This window comes from Sminthopsis crassicaudata, chromosome 1 (assembly GCF_048593235.1).
Source record: "Sminthopsis crassicaudata isolate SCR6 chromosome 1, ASM4859323v1, whole genome shotgun sequence".
NCBI classification, from domain to species: domain Eukaryota; kingdom Metazoa; phylum Chordata; class Mammalia; order Dasyuromorphia; family Dasyuridae; genus Sminthopsis; species Sminthopsis crassicaudata.
The window spans coordinates 60,487,197-60,510,005 of NC_133617.1; the positions used below are offsets into that span (position 1 = coordinate 60,487,197).

At 39.4% G+C, this 22,809-nt stretch overlaps 1 protein-coding gene across 2 annotated transcripts in view; it reads right to left on the minus strand.

The window, feature by feature from the left end:
* LOC141564207 (ultra-long-chain fatty acid omega-hydroxylase) overlaps nt 1–22,496 on the minus strand; it is a 49,370-nt gene extending 26,874 nt beyond the window's left edge. The window contains exons 1-2 of one of the 2 annotated variants that reach the window (XM_074306420.1): nt 22,443–22,496; nt 320–542 (exon numbers count right to left, since the gene is read on the minus strand). In XM_074306420.1, the coding sequence (XP_074162521.1) occupies nt 320–541 (222 nt within the window). In that variant the 5' untranslated portion in view covers nt 542; nt 22,443–22,496. Of the gene's footprint in view, nt 1–319; nt 543–21,348; nt 21,548–22,442 lie in introns of those variants that run through there. The other variant, XM_074306411.1, reaches the window with a different exon arrangement.
* Between the last annotated feature and the right edge of the window lie 313 nt (nt 22,497–22,809).

Below are 22,809 nucleotides of genomic sequence, written 5' to 3' on the forward strand. Positions count from 1 at the left end.
AGAGATTAAGTGACTTTCCAAAAGATAAGGGGAGAGATGGGATTTGAACTCAGTTCCTCCAGCTCCAAATGTAATCAATGTTTTTTGTTTGTTTTTTCCCCCCACTTTATTATTATCATCCTCACCTCCTGTACTTATGCTAGAAGGGAAAAGAAGGATAGGGTTAAACTATACTATACAAGTCAAGGTAGTGCCATAGCACTAAAGCCTTATTATTATTATAGTAGGTTTAAGATGTGGGTGAATTCCAAAAGATGCAGCTGCCTAACCTTTTTCTCGGCAGGCATCCCTCCTTCCCTATCCCAAGACCAGCACTCACCATACCCAAATGGCCCAAGAGCCAGTTCCTCCGGGGAGGCTGAGGGAAGCATCGTAATCGCTGGCAGGTGATGTGAAACCGATAGCATATCTGGAAGACCTTCAGGAGGAGGCGGAAGAAGAAGAAAAGCAGGGACAGAAGCAGTGCAGAGATGACATAGGTGCGGAAGGAGGTCTTCTCCAGCCTCAGCACCCTCAGTACTTGATCTGTGATGGGCAACATCCTGGAGGAAAGACACGTGCAAGAAAAAGGGGATGCACAACATTAGCAGGCGTGAACATTAGTGAAATCCAGCTTGGTGATTCAGCCTGAGCAAGAAGGGAACTCGGAGATCTCCAAAGCTTCTTCCCTCCCCTTCCCCCCAAGAGCACTGAGCAAGCCATCTAGAGCACATTTCCAATGGTTGCCCAGGGCACAGACAGCTTTCTACCTCCAGAAATTTGTGTGTAATTACTTCGAGGAAGCCTGGCACAGAAGTTTGAGAGCTGGTCTCATAGCCAGAAAAGACCTAGCTTAAAGTCTCCCCTTGGACACAAACTGACTATGTGACCCTAGCCAAGTTAATTAACCTCCTAATGTTCCCGGCAATTGTTAGATCTACAGAGAGAAAATGCTGCCCTGCATTGGTGGGAATGGTTTGCACACCTGGGAGTTCTCTAAGTAATAGCTCTCAAAGTATGGGGTTTTGAGCAGGGACCACAAGATTAAGACCATTTTAATAATTATACTAAGACATTTTGATTTCTAATATGGTAAATATCAATATAAAGCCTGAAGAATCAAAAACTCTTTGGAATAACTTTTAATATCTAAAAGAAATTGTAATTAAATAATTTTCAAGAGTGTTCCTGAAACCAAAAAGATTTTTGACTGTTGCTCTAGCCTGATAAAACCCCTGCATCTCCTATATTTTGCATTTACTTTTTTGATACATTTCCCATTCTCTTCCAATCCCTCCTCGTAGTTTAAACTCTTGGTGGGTGAGGACTGTTTTCTTTGTGTCCTTAGAACCTTGTACAGTTATAGGAATTAAAGAGATGTTTGTTAAATTTCATTTCATTGAGATGACCCGGACTCCTTGGCTTGGTGTTTTAAGCTACTCACATTCTGGCCTCAACCTACTTCTCTACTTTTAGCTCCCACTACTCCACTATATGAACCCGACACTATAGCCTCTGGACTGCTGCCTAGCCACATCCAGGCAGCTGGCCAGGCTCAGAATCCTACATCTGCTTTCTGAACTCCCCAGGACACAGACCAGCGCCTCCAAACCCAAACTTCTCCAAGGTCTTGGGAGGGCATCCAGTATGGCTAATCTTGTAGTTAAGATGCTTCAAATCCTACAAGATATGGAGATAGCCTGGTGTGTTCCCATGTGTGAACAATCCCTTCTCTCCTGAAATCCCTCCCAATGAGCCTATCCTCACTCCCACGCTCTGCCCCCTAAATATCTTTCCATCAAAAAAGTTTTGTCCAGCTTTCAAAGCTCAGATCCAGCCCTACTTCTTAACTAATTCTTCCCCCAACAAGAAGTGACTTATTTCTTTGGAATTCTCAAAGCCTTTACTTTCTCTTTCATGCACTGGCCACAGAAATCAATAAAAGCTGACAAGAAGTGGGTAGCACTTTAAGGTTTTACAAACACTCGGCATGCTTATTTTATTCGATCCTTTACAACAACCTTTAAGGAGATAGATATCACAATTATTATTCTCCATCTTACAAAGGAAGAAATCAAGGCTGCAAGAATTTAAATGACTTGTCCATGATCAAGCAGCTAGTTAAGCGCACTAAAACTAGTACCTTCCCTCTCTTAAGTCTCTCCAATTTATCTGTATATCTCTTCTTTGTGTGTTGTTGTTTGCATGCTATTTCCCCCATTAGACTGTGAGCTTCTTAACAACAGACTACCTTTGTCTTTATTCATATCCCTAGTTTCTGGCACATAGTAGGTGCTTAATACATTCTTATCAACTGCCTAAACCCAAGTCTCTCCTAAGGCAGAGAAACAGAGACAGACCGACATCAGTATCATCTTTCCACATAGACTGAACAGGGATTTTATCTCTCTCAGACATCCCTCTCGGAAGTGACCAGGTTCCAGTAGGGAAAGCCCTACAAAGTTCCCTGTACCTTACACTAACCAACTGTATGACCTTAAGCAAAATCCCTTAGGGCCTGAGTTTGAGCTACTATAAAATGAAATTCAATTAGATGATTTCTCTAGTTCCTTCCAACTCTAAAGCTTGATGATTCTTCCTACTTAAGAGGCAACAGAAAATAGCCTAGCCTCAAACACATTAGGCAAAGCTGGACCCCCCCAGACTTTATTTTCCCAGTCTTTAAAATGAGATATGACTGGAATAGATGGTCTCTGAGTTCTCTCCCTCCTCAAAATCTATGATTCCAGGAGCTAAAAAAACTCAGTCATCAAAGAGCCTGAGTTCAAATCCCACTTCTGACATTATCTGTGTAACATTGGGCAAGACCCCTACTTCTCTGTGAAATAATGTGTCCTCTCTTGTGAAAAGAAAAGAAAAGGCCAACTCTAAATCTCCAGTGCAATGGTCATGTTATCCTCCCTCTCCTTTCAAAGGGCTCTTGGGGATTAAAGTTTTGGAAAAGAAAACTGGTTGAGGCAATTCTACATCATCAAACAGTTAATCCTAAATCAACAAGAACTCACACCCACTGGCTACACTGGATTAAATAAAGTTTGAATTCAACGGAATGGTGTGACAGGACAGACAAACCTGTGATTAAATTAGCAGATTGAACAGGACTAGATATGTATTATGTAGGTATGTATATTCACATAGATGTATGCGTACATTTGCTTATACTTGTATATACACATATTGGGCAATATTATACTGCCCTTTGCAAACTAAATATGGAGCAACACTGGCCTATATCTAGACAATAGTAGACTGTCCTTTGAATACTAAATATGGAGCAATAGCAGCCACCTCCAAAAGACAATCTATTTTTCTAGGAATAGAAATGGCATAGAAGTCATATGCTCTCAGGAGTCATCTTCCTATCCCCATTTTGTGACCAATATCATCAATGACCAACCCAGAGCATACTTTGGAGTGACCCACTTGCATTGTACTGTAGTAGATGGAGTGTTGAAACTTGGAGTTAGGAAAATCTGAGTTCAAACTTCACCTCTGACTTTTACTAATGAGTGATGCAAGAGTGAATCACTTAATCATTCTGACGTCTGATTTCCTCATCTATAAAATGGGGAAATAACACTAGGAATGCATCCCTTGCAGGGTTTCTGTGAGGACCAGATGTATATAAGATATTCTTCAAACTTGAATATTTTTGATATTGTAGAAGTCAATTAATATTCTTTCTTAAACCTACGAAATGTGAAGAGAACTGATCTCAATGCTTTAGGTGAGACCCCTATGGATATACTTGATGTCATGGTAAGGGTACTGACTGTATGGTCAGAACTCAAGGTTCAAGTTAAAATTCTCATTTATTAATCATATGACTTTGGAAAGTCATGTTTGACCTCTTTCAACCTCAGTTTCCTCACCTGCAAAATGGAAAAGTTGGACTAGATTGGTTCCTAATTTTGTGTACTATAAACACCAATTGGAAGGGATCATTTCATTTTTTGTTTCGTATCTGACAGTGTCTGGCACATAGTAGGTACTTTTTACATGCTTATTAATTGACTGAAATTATTCCGTGATCCCCACAGAAGCATGGGATCATACTTCTAGAGATGGGAAGGGCTTCAGTGTTCTCATTATTATACTGTACTACCTTGTTATGCTTCACATTTTGTTTGATTGATCTTGGGCAAGTCACCTAACCTCTAATTGCTTCTATGAGACTACAGTTTGTTAACACTTCCCAGCTGTGTGACCCTGGGCAAGTCATTTAACCCCAATTTTCTCAGCAAAAAAAAAAAAAACAACTATAGTTTGAAGGAAGTTTCCACATCCTTAGTTCCTGACATTGATGAATAGAATGAACCAGGACCAGATGAAAAAGTTTAAAATTCAGTTCAGTGATGTAGGTCAGTAATTCTCAAAGTATGGTTCAGAGAATTCTGGGGGTTTCCTAAAATCCTTTCCAAGATCTATAAATTCAAAATTAGTTTTTCATTTCTAATATGATAAATATCTATAAATATGACCCACATAAACAAAAACTCTTTGGACAGATCCTCAATAATTTTATACTGAAATATTGAAAACAAATTTGAGAACTAATGCTCTAGGTCTACCAAGATCTCCCACCCATCTAGGAGTTCTTAACCTAGAGTCTATGAATCTGGTTCTTTTCTTTTTTAATTTTTTGATAACTGTAAGAATTAGAACCTTATGCTTTTTGAAATTATCTCAACAAAAATCTCACACATAAATAGGGATTGGCAGTTTACAAAGAACTTTTTTTACAATAACCCTGTGAGGTGCCTACCTCAACTGCAAATAATATTATATCTATTCTGCACATTATAAAAGTAAGATTCTATGAAATATTCAAAAGCTGATAACTTGGAGTTAAGACTCTAGACTTCTAAGATTAGGACTCTTTCTCTACACTCACATGGCATTCTCAAAACCTTCAAGTCTTCATGTCTTACACAGGATTCTAACTGGCTCACACTCTAGTTTATTAGGTCTGGTCAGCAATAATTTGACATCTGCATTACTAGAAGTTTTCTCCAGGGTCCTGATTTATTCATCCTGAAAGGAGATGCTTTGATCTTTTGAATAAATTGAAGTTAATCAATCCAATCCCTCTCACCCCTCCCTGAGGATACTGTGTTCAAAGAAAGATATGTTATAATAAAGAATACCTGCATTCTTCGTCATATTTTTGTAAAGAGCCCCAAGACCTAAGTGAAATAATGAGAACCAAGAGAACATTGTACACAGCAACAAGATTACTGTGATGAACTTGACACTTCTCAACAATGCATTGATTCAAGATAATTTCAATGGACTTGAAATGAAAAGTGCTTTCTGCATCCAGAGAGGGAACTATAGAAACTGAATATGGATCAAAGCATAATATTTTCACTTTATTTTACTGTTGTTATTTGTTTTTCTTGTGTGTTTTTCCCCTTTTGATCTGATTTCTCTTATTAGCATGACAAATATGGAAATTTGTTTAGAAAAATTGCACATGCTTAATCTATATTGCATTCCTTGCTGTCTTGGGGAGGGAAAGAGAGGAGAGAGAGAAAAATTTGGAACATAAGATTTTGCAAAAGTGAATACTGAAAACAATCTTTGCATGCATTTGGAAAAATAAAATACTATTTAAAAAATAGAACCCCAGAACCATTGGCTTTTATATTATGGTTGGGGTTCAACAGTGATTCATTAATAAAGCAGGCCCTGGGAGTTTTTTCATCAAATCACTGCTCTGGGACCTGCCCTTCCCAGTTTCAGCTGCTGGAGACTCCACAGACATGCAAAATTTGAGTCTTTAGTTTCTTTGTTAGCAGGGTACCATGAAGTTTTCACTTCAAGTAGAAGGGAGGGAATAAAGGAGGGAATACCACTGTTGAGTGACAGAAACTATTTCCAGATTATTCATGTACAAGATTCAAGTTGGACAAAACAATTAATTAAAAAGTTAATGAGACAATGCTTCAGGACCCAACTTAATGGTGTCAATAAAATAATGAATCAGAGTTTTGTGATCAGTTCTGGGAACCACATTTTCAGCAGGTTGATCTAGTAAACATTCAGAGGAGAGCAGCCAGAATAAGGATCGCATGTTCCATGAAAACTGGTCAAAGGTTCTGTGAAGATACTGGGCCTGAAGAAGAAAATACTTTTGGGGGAGACCGATCACTTTCTCCACATCAATGCAAAGAATATTACATAAGTCAAACAGATTGGCTTATAAGGTAGGGAGTCCCCTGAACCTGGAAGTCTTCAAATAATATCAGCTTCAGAGACTATCTAGTCTGACCCAAATATCCTCTCTACATTCTTATTCAACAAAGGCTTATCCAGACATCACTTAAAGATTTTTAGTAAGGAGCCCATTTCCTAAAGAAACAACTCCTTAGGCATGTAGGTGGCTCCACTTATCAAGGTTGTTTTTAGTTTTGTTTTTGTATTAAAATTAATCTCTTTGTAATAGTCATCTCTTGTTTCTAATATAACCTTGAGGTCAAGCTGAACTTATCCAATTCTTCTTCCAGGTAAGTAAAATGATCATATTCCCCGTTGCCCTCAGTCATTTCTTCTATAGGTCTTTCAAATAACCCTACCTTGTATGTTTTGTAGATACTTATGTACTTATATTGTGTATGCTTTCTCCCTAAGAATGTAAGATCCTTGAAGACAGAGATTGTTTAAATTTTATCTTTGCAAAGACTAAACGATTTGTCAGTTGGGTTCCAGAGGAGACGTTTCAGGTGGAGATATGGATTTGATTAAGAGGACCATGCATCTAGAATTGGAAAGGACCTCAAAGGCCATCTAGAGACCACTTCTCATTTTACAGTTGAGGAAATTGAGTCTCAGGGATAGCCCCAGATCCAACAGAGACCAGGAATAGATGTGGGCTTTGAACTCAGTTTCTTTGACTTCAGAACCAGTATACTTTTTCCCTTCTTAAATATCACACTAACTAATTGACTTCTGAGACTCCCTTCTAGCTCTGAGAATCAATGATTCTTTCTTTCTACTTCTTTCATATTCTTTTCGATTACAACATTTGTCATTTCTCCTTCCAAATTCTCAGTTTGTCTTCCACTGTGGGGCTTAGAAAAGGCCACTGATCAAAGAATAAAATATGAGAGGGTGGACTTCAAGGTATCATCACTACAAAGAAGTCAGTGCCGTCTCCTACAGGCCAAGGTCAGAACCTAAACTCAACAACTGAGCATTCATTGATCTTAGCCCTGGTAATTAATCATAGTGATAGACAGTCCTAAATGAAGAAAAAAGGTAACAGTGAATAAGCATGGGAAAACCTTTCAAATAACGGTTAAGACCTGAAAGCTAGAGGTGACAGTAGAGTAAAAGAGATTTGTTTTCATTAAGCCAGAGGAGTTCATAAGAGAGGAATTTTCTCTAACCCTTATACCAGTCACTATGCATTCTGGGTACAGTCTTAAACAGGTGCCATTTAACTTTCACACCTAATTGCAAGCATGCTTTTGTGCACACAAACAAAAATAATATATTCTTATAATGGGCAGGAAATGGAAATGGGCATTTATTAAGCAATTACTATGTCCTAGGAAATGTGCCAAGTGTTTTTCTCATTTGAGTTTCACAGTAACGCAGGAGCTAAGTGCTATTATAACCTTATTTTGCATTTGAAAAAACTGAGATGATTAAAAACTAATTGACTTGTTTAGGACCACATATAACTGCTAAGTATCTAAGACTGAATTTGAACACAGGACTTCCTTACTCCAGACCTAGTACTCTATCTTCTGGGTCCCCTCTCTCTCTCTGATCTGAAAGTAACGAACCTAATGCTATTAGCCCATTGTCAAGGATAGAACCTACTATCTCAAGATTGCTGCTACCTTTATAAAAAATGGGACAAAGTCCCACATGTACAAAATCTATCATAACTCTTTCTATAGTGACAAAAAAAATTAAAAATAAAGAGGGATCCTCATCAGTTGAGAAATGGCTGAACAAGTTATGATGTATGATTATGATGGAATACTATTATGCTATAAGAAATGATGAGCAAACAGATTTCAGAAAACCTGGAAAGACATAAATTGATGCTGAGTGAAATGAACAGAACCAGGAAAACAAGTAACAGCAACATTATGTAATGATCATGACAGACTTCTTTCTACTCAGCAATTACAATGATCTAAGACAATTGCAAAAAACTGGATATGTTATCCATATCCTGAGAGAACGGATGGAGTCTGAATGCAGATTAAAGATACTATTTTTATTTTCTTTATTTTTTTCATGTTTTTTTGTTTTGTTTTTTTTTTACAAGATGACTAATAGAGAACTGTGTATTAACACGATTACACACACACACATATATATAAAACCAATTTTTACATGAATGTAAAAATTTGTCTTTACATGTAATTGGAAAAAATAAAATACTATTTAAAAAGAAGATTGCATTACCAGTAAGCAAGTGGGAGAAGAGAGAACCTTCCTGCTTTAGACTTGTGTGAAGGCTCATGCATGAATTTCTCTGTCTCAGCTTCTCCCTCAAGGAAAGTTACAAAACAGAGAAGGAGTATTGATCTACAAGTCTAATTCTGACAGTACCACTAACTTGCTATATGACATTAGATAAATCATTTCCACTCAATAAACCTTCATTCCTTTTTAGTAGAAAAAAGGGGAGCACCAGCCCTGAAGTCAGGAGTACCTGAGTTCAAATCTGGTCTCAGATACTTAACACTTCCTAGCTGTGTGACCTGGGCAAGTCACTTAACCCCAGCCTCAGGGAAAAAAGAAAACAAAAGAAAAGAAAAAAGGGGTTCTTAGACAACTGGATATTTAAGGCTTCTCTCAACTTTAATGTTCTAAGATTCCATATATGCTTCACTCAGAGAGGTCAGAATACTGCTAGTAAACATGATTGTGGGTCAATACTGCACTGCTTCTCATGGATGAGTCCTTTCATCTGGTCACTTCTTCCATAATCCCTGAATTGTCATGGACTCCAAAATATGTCACTTCATGGCCAGCTTTCTAGTAATTAATCTCCCACCTTGACTTAGTGAGTCAATTTCCCAGTATTTTTGAAGTAATCATTATGTTATGAAGAAATGCACTGGATTAGATATTCAAGAGACAAAATGAAAAACATAAAGCCAATATCCTAGAGCAATGGCATTTGCAGTCCATCTCCAGGTCTCTTTTTCAATTGTGCTGTTTTCTGAGCCTTATTACATCTTTTGTCCCCCCAGCATAGTCACTAACATTTATGAGACTTTAAACATATCAGTCCACTTCGATGGACTCAAAAAAATCACAAGACTGGACATGATGGAAGGTTTTAAACGTGGATTCCCAAGGATTGTGTGTATAGATTTCAAAGGGTCCATGAATTTGAATAAGAAAAAAATCTTTACAATCAATGGTCTCTGGTTTCCTGTGTAACTTCTAGGTTATGTTATGTGGTTTATGTTAGAAATTTTAAAATATTATTCTGAGAAAGGGTCCATAAGTTTTATCAGATTGCCAAAGAGAAAAATGACACAAAATAGATAAAGAATTCCTGCATTAGATGGTCTCTGAGGTCTTTTTCATTTCTATATTTATGATTCTAAGAACCCCAGGTTAATGCTTTGCCATGATGTGGGACCTAGAAGAAGTCTTTAATGGAAGATTAGAACAATTGCATGGTACAAGGGAGAGAATTCTGAAATTGGGGTCAAGATAACTTAAGTGTAAATCCAAACACTTACAGGCTGTGTGACCAATGTCTCTAGATCTCACTTTCCCCATCTGTAAAATTAAAGTATTGGACCTAATAGATTCTAAAAATCTATGACTCTACATTACAAGGTTTTCAGCTAGTTAAAAACTGACAGAAGACAACTTGTTGGATGAAGAGGAGGATACAAAAAGATCTCAACAATCTAGAATATTGGGCCAAATCTTTTTGTTTCTTGCTTTTTCACCTAGACTTGAGATTTCATTAATTTCAGGAGCTAACAATAGGAAGCCTCCTTCCAAACTACTTAGAGTTTTATAATGCACCCTGGGTTAGGCTATTTGGTCAAACAGGATGAAATATAATGAGGCACCTCTCAACTTCAATTCCCTTTTAATACTTACACTGCCTTTTTCATTCTTTTTATTGTTTGCTTGCGTTTCGTTTTCTTTCTCATTTTTCCCCTTTTTGATCTGATTTTTCTTGTGTAGCAAGATAATTATATAGATATGTAGACATATATTGGAATTAACATAAATTGAATTACTTGCCATTTAGAGGAGGGAGTGAGGGGAAGGGAGGGAAATTTGGAACACAAGGTTTTGCAAGGGTCAGTGTTGAAAAATTATCCATGCATATGTTTTGAAAATAAAAAGCCTTAGTAAAAAAAAAAAAAGAAAAAAGAAAAGAAAAAATACTTGTACTGCTTTCACAAGGTTGTTAGGAAGAAAGCACTCTCCCATAACAATTAAACATTGTGTTAATAAGAGTCATTAGGGAGAGGGATTAGACCTCTGATTTCATTGGGATAGGGAACTCCCAGATGGAGAAATTCATTTTACCCACATAAGTCCACACCTTTAAAATAATTTAGAGTATTAAAGAGATTCTTCTAGCACTGAGAGGTGAAGTATTTGCCTAATATCATCCTATTTTATATATGTAAAAGGCAGGATTTGAACCAGGCTCTAGGATCGGCTCTCTATACACTAGTTCCCACTGACTCAAATGGGGTATCATGATAAAAAAAAAAAAGAAAGAAAGAAAGAAAAGAAAAGAAAAATTGTCCCACCCAAATGGTACTTATTCCCATGGCCAGCAGAGTTATTTCAGCTGCAGATTGCTGCGCCAAGATGCTACATGGAAAACATTTCTTTCTGGTCTTTGAAATCCTAGCAGACAGCCTAAAACAGAAACATCTGGTACATTTTAACAGCTAATGGTCAAAATAAAAAAGAAAATGTAATGATTTCCTATTTCTTTACAAATTAAACTCAAATTATTTAATCTGGTATTCAAATTTCTCCACAATGTGACACAACCAACTATTCCCTTGCCCTTCTCTTATATTATTATACACACAATGTTGTTGAGTCATTTGTTATCTCTGGGACCCCATTTGGCATTTTCTTGGCAAAGATACTGGAGTGGTTTGCCATTTCCTTCTCCAACTCATTTTACAGATGAGGAAACTGAAGCAAGCAGAGTTAAGTGACGTGCCTAGGGTCACATAGTAAGTATCTGAAACCTGATTTGAGCTCAAGAAAGTGAGTCTTCTGCTCTAGGTTCAGAGTTCTATCCATTGCCAAGCTGACCCAAATGTACCCCGGGCTATAGTCAAAATTTTTGCCTTAAACACAACTTTCTCTAGACTCCATACTCTTTGTTACAGTATTATCCATGCTTACAATGCTCTCCTCCTTCTTTTGCACTCCTACTTCATTCCTAAAATCCAATTCAAATACCTTCTCCAAGAAGCCTTCCCTTATCTCCTCTTCCTCTAAATGCAATCAATAAGGATCTTCTAGCTCAGGTCACATAGAACTTCATTTAATCCTCTCCAGTGTACAAATCATGCAATATTTCAAATTAAAGTTAACTATATTACTATCATCCCCCCTTCCTAAGCTATGAACTCTCTAATGACAAGGACTGTGTATTTCTCCCAATGAGATCATAGACAAATAGCTCTTCATAACTGGCTTTGATATGATCAATGAGTAAATGGTCAGAAGGGGCACCTCTAGGGTAGACAAAGACACGTTTCTACCCACAGTCAAAATTGGGAAACACTTTCAGACAAAAAGTTATTCTAGAAATAGATAAAGAGCCATCCATGGCAAGATAAGATAAATGTCAAAGTGAACTTTGGATAACGGATGCCATTTGGAGTGCTACTTAATCCCGCAAACATTTTTAAATACTTACTATGTGCAGAGTCCTGTACACAGAAAAGACACTGTTCTCATCCTAATAGGGCTTACAGTTCATTAAGTTATTCTAGAAAGTGAAGCTTTGGAGAAAAATGTGTAAGAGCCCATGAACAAGGAACCAGTTCATTATCCCAGAGTTCTAAGCTACAGGACAGAGCTGCCAGCTCTACAATTTAGAGACCTAACTCTTGGCCAAGCAGCTGAGGCTTCCATGATTTCTTCCTTAGATACTCTGAAAGGTAGAATGGTGCAAGACAGAGAGGAGGAAAATACTATCTGGGTGGTCTACTGGAGCTAAATCTCCTAGTTGCAAGCCCTTCAAGGCTCTTTTTTTTATACCAGGCTGAATCTTCTACCACATTAACTCATGAGTGTCCCCCGTCCAGACAACAGAGGAGCGTACCCCATGGAGATGTGATAAGATGTCATATTATTAAATATCCATCTTCTTGAAAATAGAGCAACAAACTTGATAAATTCTCTTTGCAGAATCAGAAAATAGACAAGCAGAAAAAAGACTAGAGAGTGTCTCCCCTTTAATTCCACTGCCATCCGTCACAAATGAACAACAGCTAAGAGTTCTATCTAGTAGCCACACTTCTGAAGCTTTGGCCCTGGCTTAATACTTTTTTGGTGCTGTGGGCCACCTGCCCAAGGCCCAGAATAGACTAGAGTTTTTCCGTAAGGACATCAGGACATCCTAGATCAGTAGTCCTATGGCTATTTATGGTACAGGGGTCAAATACAGCACAAGTGTATTTCCACTGAGAGATAGTTCCCAAGGCCAAGCCTTCTCTTCCAAACAGCTGTTGTTGCTGTTGAGACATTTCAGTCACCGATTCTTTGTCACCAGATTTGGGATTCTCTTAACAAAGATATTGAAATGGTTTGCCATTTCTTTCTTTAGCTCATTTTATAGAAAAGGAACCAAGGCAAACAGGGGTAAGTATCATGCCCAGAGTCCCACAGCAAGTAAGAATCTGAGACCAGATTTGAATTTAGAAAGCTGAGTCTTCCTGACTCCACTCCTGATATTCTTACTACTGTGCTAGACAACTGTCCCTCCCCCACCAGAGCCATAGCAAATTATTTCTGTATTTTGATGCAAGCATTACCAAAAGTGCCCTCAAATAAGTTTTTAACACAATTTCAGATGAGCATGTGGGGATACCTGTTCAATATCACAAGACCCTCATTAGAAAAGAGACCTAAAAGAGACCTGAGACATTGCTTTTGGGAGGTGGAAGAAATAGACAAAAGACCCCAGAATACCATTCAGGTGAACACTTAGAGGCTGCTGCCAATCAAACTGCTCCTGAAGGAGGAAAAAGATGGGACCCAGCTAGAGAGTTTATTTGGAGTATGGTTAATATCCACCAATCTGGTAGCTTTCTGTTTTAATTATTCAGTAATTAATTATTCCTTTTTAGATTAGTTATTCATTATTCTACCTGTTCAAAACAAAACAAAACAAAAAAACATTACAAGTGCTGTCAGCACCCTCTAAAGTTTTATACCTCTCTCCAGGCAAAGTCCTGATTGTTCCATGCTAGTTACAATTCTGTTTCCCACCCCTAGAGCCATCTGGCCTTGTTTTACAGCTGTTCATGGACATCCCCCACTTCTCCTGTGAAAAACTCTCAGAAGACTGGGATTGTGTGTAACTTCCACCTTGAAGCCCCACAGTTCAGTGTTAAGGGGCAGGTCACTTCTCTGAGAGCTTCATGGCTGTGGATCATAGCACTGAAGGAGTTGCAGGGCAGCCTTTGCTGACACAGGTGTTTCAGATTGGGAATGAGATAAATTGGAGGCAGAGGGAAGAGGAGAGAGGTCAGAGAGCAGCAACTGCCTCTAGGTCTCCTTGTATCATCCTCTCACAAGAGGAGATCCATTCTGGATTGGATTCTCCAGCATCCACTGTCAGGTGGCTCCCATGTATTCCAACAGCTCTCCTGTGAATCACAACAGTTTAGCAAAGAGTTTGTCAGGGGAAGCCTCCTGATATACTGCACTCTGCACATAGTAGATGCTTTAATGAACATTTATTCAATTTAAGAATGTACTGTGTTTAAGCAACTATATTAATCAATGGGAAGACAGGGATGAAATATGTCACAGGTCCTGCACTCAAGAAGTTAAGAATCTATTGGGGGGATATTTCAAGCCCAGCAATATTGAGGATTTTTTAAAGGGGATTTTTGTGTATACACAGATTGAACTAGATAACTGTCTGAAGATACTTCTAACAGGTCACTACTGTAATTCTGAGAATTAGTCCTTCTAGGAAACTCACAAGGAAACAAATTCACTAAGTCCAGTCCAAAGCAAACGGCCCACTCATGTCCCACTAATTAAGCAAGCAAATTAGAAGATTAAAGCCTTCTGCTTGCTTCCTGCAAACACATTCCTGGCAGGTGCCTCCCCACATGATCAACCAGACAGCAGTTCCCTTTGTTGTCAGTTCCCTTTGGTGTAGCTTAGTGGGTTATATCCAGGCAAATTCTGGAAGAATAAATTGGATTTGGTTTACCTCAGCCTCTAGTAGAAAAATCACCTCACTATTTCCAAGGCCCCACAAAAATGTCACAAAGCCCTCCTTCCAAGAAACAGAGCTGAATCAAATGTGAGGACCTCTTGTTAAAAATGTGGACAGTTATAGAGCTTCCAGGAATAGGGCCACCCACTCATCCCTAAATTCCCATGAGCCTCTACATAGGGGGGCTACAGAAAATAATTAAATTAGAGCTGGCCTTCATTCCCACTCTTCTTCCAACCCCAGTGAATCAACAAATCAATCTTCCCTACTAAGGGAATGTAGAAACTTGGCCTCCATTTCTGCAGTTGGACTGTGTGAACTTCCAATTCAATTAATTATTATTAAGGGGCTCCTAGGTGCCAAGTGGATTGACTCTAGTGTTTGGCACACAGTAGGCATTTTATTAATGCTTATTCCTTTCTTCTTCTTTCCTCCCCACTTATGCATGACAGTAGATAATATTTCACAAAATGCTTTTCTCACAACAATATAAGGAAGTTCTTTACATCCTGTCCACATGAATTATGTTCAATTTACAGGAGAGGAAACAAGTTCCAAGATGGAAAATGATTTGTCCCTATATCACACACTAGTAAGTAGAAAAGTTAAGATAAAGATCCAAGCCCAGAATACTTTTTACGAGATCACAAAGCTTCTCTCCACTCTCACCACCCAGAAGTATTCTTTGGGAACTTAAAATCACTCAGTTACATGGACCCTCTCTTTTCAAAAACTTGTCTTCCTCCCTCCAAAAGAGTATCTAAGTAATCATGTACGCTGGTATGGTGGGAAAGAAGACCAAAATGCTTTCATCTCATCTCATGAGAGCCACTCTAGACTAGGGCTTCTCTTTCCACTTTTTGCCCAAGAAATTTTTATATGATACTGGCTATATAGATATGAAAAATATATACAAATAAAACATTGATTGATAATAAATCATAATTTTGCAGTCCTCACATTCAGTTACAAAACTGAGGTCACAAACCTCAGTTTAAGAAACTGGACTCTAAATCAAGGGTTCTTAATCTTTTTAGTGTTAGGAATCCTTTGGGCAATCTTATATGGGATCCTTGCCAAAGTACTGCTTTTATATGCATAAAGTAAAATAAAGAGGCTTACAAAGGAAACCAAATATATTGAAATTAAGATGTCATTTTTTACTCCATCAGTTTCATAGACTTCATTCTATTTCCTCACTAGCCACCTTCCCTTTTCAGCTCCCTTTTGTTTTGTCTCCTTCTATTAGATTATTAAACTCTAATCATTAGCAATTTAGGTAGTGAGCAGGCTAGAAATACGAGAAATACAAGAGCCAGGTTTACCAGGTATTGTAGCTAGATAGCCAGCATCTAAGGTGAGAATTTCAGTTCCTTGGAAGATATCAAGTATTCCAGCAACTTGTGTAATGGGAGCTTTACTCTGTTCACCCCCTCAAGCTAGCTAGGTACCTGGCAAGATTAACTGGCTACAAAAGGGCCAAGCAATCCTGCCACATTTCCAAACCAAGATCTCCACTGTTGTTCAAAGAGCTGCCAAATTGAAAGCCATTTGGCCTAGCTCAGGAATGGGACCGGCACAACTAGGCCCTCAGAGAAAGCTAGGCGGGGTCATGTGGCCCCTAGCCAACAGCACCCCCTTCTTCCCCAGGCCTGTGCCAGACTCAGATGTTATCAGCCCATTCTGCATGTTGGGACATGATAAAACTACCCAGCCTTCATAGGGATGCAGGGCAACACCCAGGCAGATTCATCTGGTCTGGCAGGTCAGCTCCCCTGGCTTGTAAGAACACCAGTTGTACAAGGTGTTTGAGGCCATGCAGACAGGTAAAGGAATAGGAATTTTGAGTATTCCTGTGTTCCCTGACACAGAGACACATATTTCTTATTTAGTAGGAGCTAGTAAGGGGGTTGCAAAGAACAAAAAAACAAAAACAAAAACAAAACCCTATGGATTTGTAGTTAGAGGACCTGGATTTGAATGATAATTTTTTCACTTCTCTCCTTGGGCAGGCTACACACACACACACACACACACACACACACACACACACACACACACTTTTGGATCTTGTTTTTTTCATCTTTAAAATAGGGATGTGGGGGGCTAGATGATTTCTGAAATTCCTTTCAGCTCCAAATCTAAGATCCTATGACCTTTGCTGCTTTTAAGGCCCCAGCCTTATAGTAAATCCTCTCTGCTCCAATCTGCTCTGGTTCTCCCCCAGACATATTCCTTGAATATTGTCATGACAAGACCATTCATTCCAAAAAAAAACAAAAAAATACTTAAGCACCTACAATGTACAAAGCCTCAGGAATACAAGATGAAAAGTCATTTCTGGTTGTCCTCAAGAAGCTTATGTTCTCACAATGCCTTTGCACCCAACTTAAAAAATACTTTCACTTGCATTTCCACAATCTGAATTTTCTCCTTCCTTCAAGGCTCAACATATTATCTAGTTACTCTAGGAAATCCCAATAATGCCCCAATTGATACGTGTTCTGTCTAACCAAAATGTAAATGCCATAAGGGTAAGCACTGTGTCTTACCTAAACTTTGTATCTTGCCCAGAATCCAGCACAGTGTTTTTTGCCTAAGGCCATTTAATAAAGGGTTGTTAATCATACGGAACAGAAATTCCATTTCATATATAATTCTTTTGTTTTTATTGTTCTTTTACTGAAATGTTGGTGATTAATAATAGTCATCAACAATATTTAATACATAGTTGCTAATTATATGGAACAAAAATTCCATTTCATATACCATTCTTTTTGTTGTTATTGTCCTTTTTGCATACTGAAATGTTGGTGATTAATACTAATCAAAAACAATAACTGAAATTTATATGGTACTTTCAACATTTGCAAAATACTTTACAAATATTAACTCATTTGTTCCTCATGGTAACTCCAGGAAGTAGACAGTATTATTAGGTTCATTGAGTTCATATATAGACTGATAAAGTGACTTGCCAGGGTCACCACAACTAATAGGCGTTTGAGGCTGGATTTGACCTTAGGTCTCCTGACTACAAGTCCATCATTCCATGATGGAATAAATAATTGCCAATCCAAGACCACCATAATCTCTTCTCTCCCTGAATCCTGCCAGCAATCACTGTTTGTCTTGCTGGTTAAATTTTGGAAAACAAGAATAGTAATAATTCACTTTTTCTTTAAGGTTTACAAACTGCTTTGCATTCCTTATTTCATATGAGTACTATCAGTCAGTCCCATTTTACAGATGAGGAACATGAGAGTTAAGAAGGGAAGTACTTCAGTTAGGATAATTCCAGCTGCAAATAGAAGTGTTGAATATTAAAAATGAGTATTTTAAGATAAGTGTTTAGACTTCAAGTATGACTTTCTTTCTCTTACATATACCTTAAAGTGCCCTCTTTCATCCTCCAACAAGACTGTAAATACCAAGACAGAATCTATGTCCCCAGGTTTAGTATGGCCAAGAGAGGTAGTCAATCACAGAATCAACATGCAATGGAAAAGAACCTCCAATGACATCTATCCAACCTTCAACCAGACTCAACAAACATTAAGTACCTGTTGTGGGAAAGGCACATGCTAGGGATAAAAAGACAAAAAATGAAACACTCCTTGCCTTCAAGAAGCTTGCATTCTCAACAGGAGCAACAACACAAATAAGCAAGTACAAAGTATATGTAAACTTAATACAATGTAATTTTTGAAGAGGGAATTTTGGGGAAACAAGAAAGGCTGTATGTGAGTCTGGGAAGGAATTTGGAATTCTAAAATGAGACAGTGGAGGAAGGAGTGCATTTCATACATGAGGGACTGTTAAGGGACGGGTCAATTCTCCTAGAGCCTCTACAGCTGTGGATCATAGTATCTGAAGGAGTTGGAGGGCAGCCTTTGCTGACACAGGTGTTGGGGCTGGGAATGAGATAAATTGGAGGCAGAGGGAAGAGGAGAGAGGTCAGACAATGCAATGCCCTCTCAGTCTCCTTGCATCATCCTCTCACAAGAGGAGATCCATTCTGGGTTGGATCTCCAGCAGCCACTGTCAGGTGGCTCCTGTGTATTCCAACAAGGGACAGCCTATAGAAGGACATGGAGGTGGGAAATGGAATGGCAAATGGGCCTAATTGGCTGGAAAACAAAGAATGTGAGGAGGAATAATGTGAAATAAGCCTGGAAAGATTATGTAGGGCCTTAAATATCAAATAGAGGCGTCTGTAATTGAAGCTAAAGACAATAGGAGACATTGAAGATTCTTTGGGAGAGAAAAATCACAGTCATATCTGAGTTTTAGGAATATAAATTCAGTAGCTATGTGGAGAAGAATGGAGAATCTGGAAGTCAAGAGAAATTATCATCTCTCCTGGAAGAATGGTCCATTTGGAGGATTGATCTTTTAAGATTATACAAAAACCTTTTACTCTAGGAAATCTTCCATAGCTAGATTCCAGTAGCCGGATCCCATGGGGATCTGATCTTGTGAACACAGTTTGCAATATTATGTCCCTGGACGATTGATTAGTAAATGGTTCCTTGGAATATAGGATGTCAAAACTAGAAGACAGCTTAGAACTCAGAATGCATCTTGCACAAGGCTGAGCACATAAGAAACTCTTTGTACACACGAGTTAGACAAATGAATAGATTCTCCTCTATGTATTCTGCCCTGAAAACAAATTAGATTACCTTCTCTCCCTAAAATTGTCCTGCCCTCTCATTTCTCTGTGCTTTTAAGTCATTTAACAAACATTTATTCAAGTCATTCCAGTCATCCTTTTACCCTGTTTCTTATGCATGGAATCTCCTCTACTTCTTTCTCTCTTTGTCTGCTAAATTTCTACTCTTCATTTAAAGCGCAACTTACGTGTTACTTTCTCTATGAAGCCTCCATTCATCTACGGAGGTTGATAAGGTCTTTCTCCAAGGCTTCATCTTATTTTGTGGTACGGTGAAAAGAGCGCTGGCCCTGGAGTCAGAGAATCTGAGTTCAAAATCCTACTTCAGATACTATCTATATGACCCAGAAGAAGTCGTTAAATCTCTCTGAATGTTACCTACCTCATCTATATTCAATGAGGAATTAGGCTAGATGAACTCTAGGATCTCAGGCTAATCTAAATTTACAATCTACTACTAGATTGTAAGTCACTTGAGGATAGGAACCAAGTTCATGTCATATCTAAACCTTGTATCTTCCCAGTACTTTACACACAGCAGATACTTAAAAAACAGTTGTATTATAACAGAAAGACAGGTAATATGCCTTGAGAATAAGCAAAGGCACCAGCCAGGACCATTTCTCAGGCTTGAACTCTCTCAAGTAGTATGGATAGTGGAAGGAGGGTGGAGATTGCTATCACCAACCAGGCCTGATACAATTCTCCCCCATCCAAAGCTGGATGAAATCCCATGGCCCAGAGGAATAGGTTCTGCTTTCTAGAATCCCCAAAGAATCTCTGTATGTTAAAAAATACATCGGCAACTCACAGTGGCAACTCTTCCAACTGTCTCCCCTTTAACCCATGGACTCTTTTCCAAGAGATAATAAAATGAGGTGGATACAAACAAGTGGAGATAATCTCAGAACTTCTGGGGGCTGTCCACTCTCACCAGTGCTAGGCTGCAGAAGCTACCAAGGAGCAGTGTCATATAATAAAAACTTAAAAAAAAAATGCAAACTTTGAAATCAGCAGACATAGAAACATAGATGTAAGAGACCTTAGAGGCAATCAAGTCTAACACTTTTACAATGGAAGAAACTGAGGCACAGAGAAGTTAGTTGACTTGGCCAGTACAGCTAAGTGCCTGAATCAGAATTTGAACCCAGGGCTTCCTGACTCCCAAGTCCAGCACCTAAACAGCACAACACTCTGCTTCTCAGTCTAGGTTCAAGTTAGGCATATGCTCTGACACATACAGCCCTGAGTCTCACTTTCCACCTATATAAAACAGAGAATACTCATATTGCCCATCTCACCAAGTTTTTCTAAGGGAAGTACTTCAAAACCTTAATGTACAATAGAAATGCACAATTCTTATTATCCAGTTGGCAAGCTTCTCTGAAGGTCACCCTGGTGAATGGGACACCACGTTGTACTCTGACCTATCTGGATTAACTGGTGGCTATTAAAACCAGGTTTTAATAATTAATGTCTGGGCTAAAAACCCCAAGAGACTTGGAAAAATCTCATTCTCTGAAACTGATCAACTGATCGGCCCAAGCCCTAGCTACATGAATGTCACAGAGAGTCACCTCTTCTCCATAGAACAGGGGACTATATTAATGTGGGTAACCTTTGCTTATCCCTCTCCCTCATTCCTATCCACTTACACATTCAACTTTCAAGTCTTATCCTTGGAGCAGCCACCAGATAACTACCTCTAACATAAGACACCTGCAGCTTGCCTTGGTCCCGGCCACCTGCATTGCCAAGGGGGCCTGCAGGAGAGATATAGCTGATTCTGGGAGGGATATTTGAGCCCTGTGAGATCTCTCTGATTACAAGTGATACTTGGGTTCATTGAGATCTCTCAGATTACATGCCATAGCAAGACAGAGTTCTCTCTTTCCTTATTTCTCCTCTTTTATCCTCTCACCCTCTCTTTCTCCCCCGCCCCCATCCCTTTTCTTCTCATCACCAAAGGATTTTACAGAAGCAGCCTTCTGAGGGATAATCTCTCGTGGACTGGAGATGAGACATTAAGTCAAGAAGAGAAAGAAAGCTAAGGGAGCGGCGTGTGTGTATCTGTGTGTCTGTGGGTGTTTGTAGGCTGGAAGATGGAGAAAACTATTTGAAGGGAAGCCTTAGACCTGTCCCTCCACACATACAGCCACCTTCTTTCTCAGACTTACCCCCCTCTCTACCCTCCAGCCATGCTTACTAGTTTCTGACAGTTCCCCTTACTCACCCCGCTTTCTTCAGCAATCCACCAAACTCCTGCTTGCAACCCCTTCTGCCACAGGAGAACAGACGCACTGGGTTTTAAAGACGTCAGGAGGTGTTCTAGGAAGCTGTCTGCTCCACCCAGCAATCACTTAGGCTCTGAACATGGGGACTGCAAACCCCAGGCTATAACCCCTTCTACTCCCCATGCTGTGTCACCAACCTACGCAGCCACCCCCAAGTCTACTCACCAAGAACACACCTTCCCCTGAAGGACACACCTACATCCCTACTCACTGATCAACTCCCAACCCAGCTGCCTTGGCCAGCATTAAAAATGGGCATCATCTCTACGTGATCCTGTTCCCCACAAAGAAAAAACTTTTTCTGGGTCACAGTCTTCTACTTCAAAATGAACTCCTTTCTGGCAACAGGAGACGTCTATTGCAAGAGTAGAAAGTACCCTGTATGTAGAGTTTTGGAAGACTTGGGTTCAAATTCTAGTGCAAATATTTATTGAAAAATGTGGGTAGTAAAAATGTCTATGCTATTTACTTCTAATGGGTAGTAAGGAAAGTGCTTTGTAAACTGTAAGGTAATATAAAATAAGAACTATTGTTACTATTATTATATCTGTGCTTCTCCCAACCCAGAACTGATCCCTCCCCATGAGGCATCATGCCCCACCTCTCATCACCTGAGCCCCAGACCTGAGATCCAGAGATCTCAGCCTCACACCCTAAGCTCCCATCACCGCTCCTCTTACCACATTCTCCCTAAACTCCACCAACTACTATTTTCACTGCATACGCCCTAACATGCAATTTTCTCTCACCTTCACTCATTGACTCCCTCCTTTAAAGAGAGAGCTCTCAGTTGTTAATAGTGCTCTTCCGTTCCAGGAACAGCCCTCCTGTGGCTACCTTCACATTAAAACCAGCAAGAATGCTCACAGGGTTTGGGTTCCCCATGCAACAGAGGATAGGCGTTAAGACCCTTTTAAATGGGTTCAAATTAATCCTCCAATAATTCTCCATCCATCCTCATGCCCATCCCTATTCCAATCCAGCCGAATTTATTGGGCCTCTAGGTAAGGGTGGAGGAAGGCAGGAAGCCTACCTTGACTGGTCTTCCACACCCAATCCTCTCCTGGACTCCTCACACCCCAGCTTTCCCACCTTCTCCTCCAGATGGGACTCCAAACATATGCGGCTGTACCTGTGAGTCCAGTGGCCCGGGGGCATCCTCTCCTGAGAGAGGCTCTGGGACACTCCTGCCCCCTAGTGACTTCCCAACTTCACAGCTTCCCTTTCCCACACTCTTGCCTTTGATATAATGGCCAATCAGGTGTACAAACCTGCACACTTCAATATTCCTTCCCCATCCCCATATTCGAGACAGACACTGGTAATAGATCTTCCTAACCATGGGACAAGATGATTCATTAATGAGTAAGTGACCTCAGATCTCTGTCTAAACAACATGC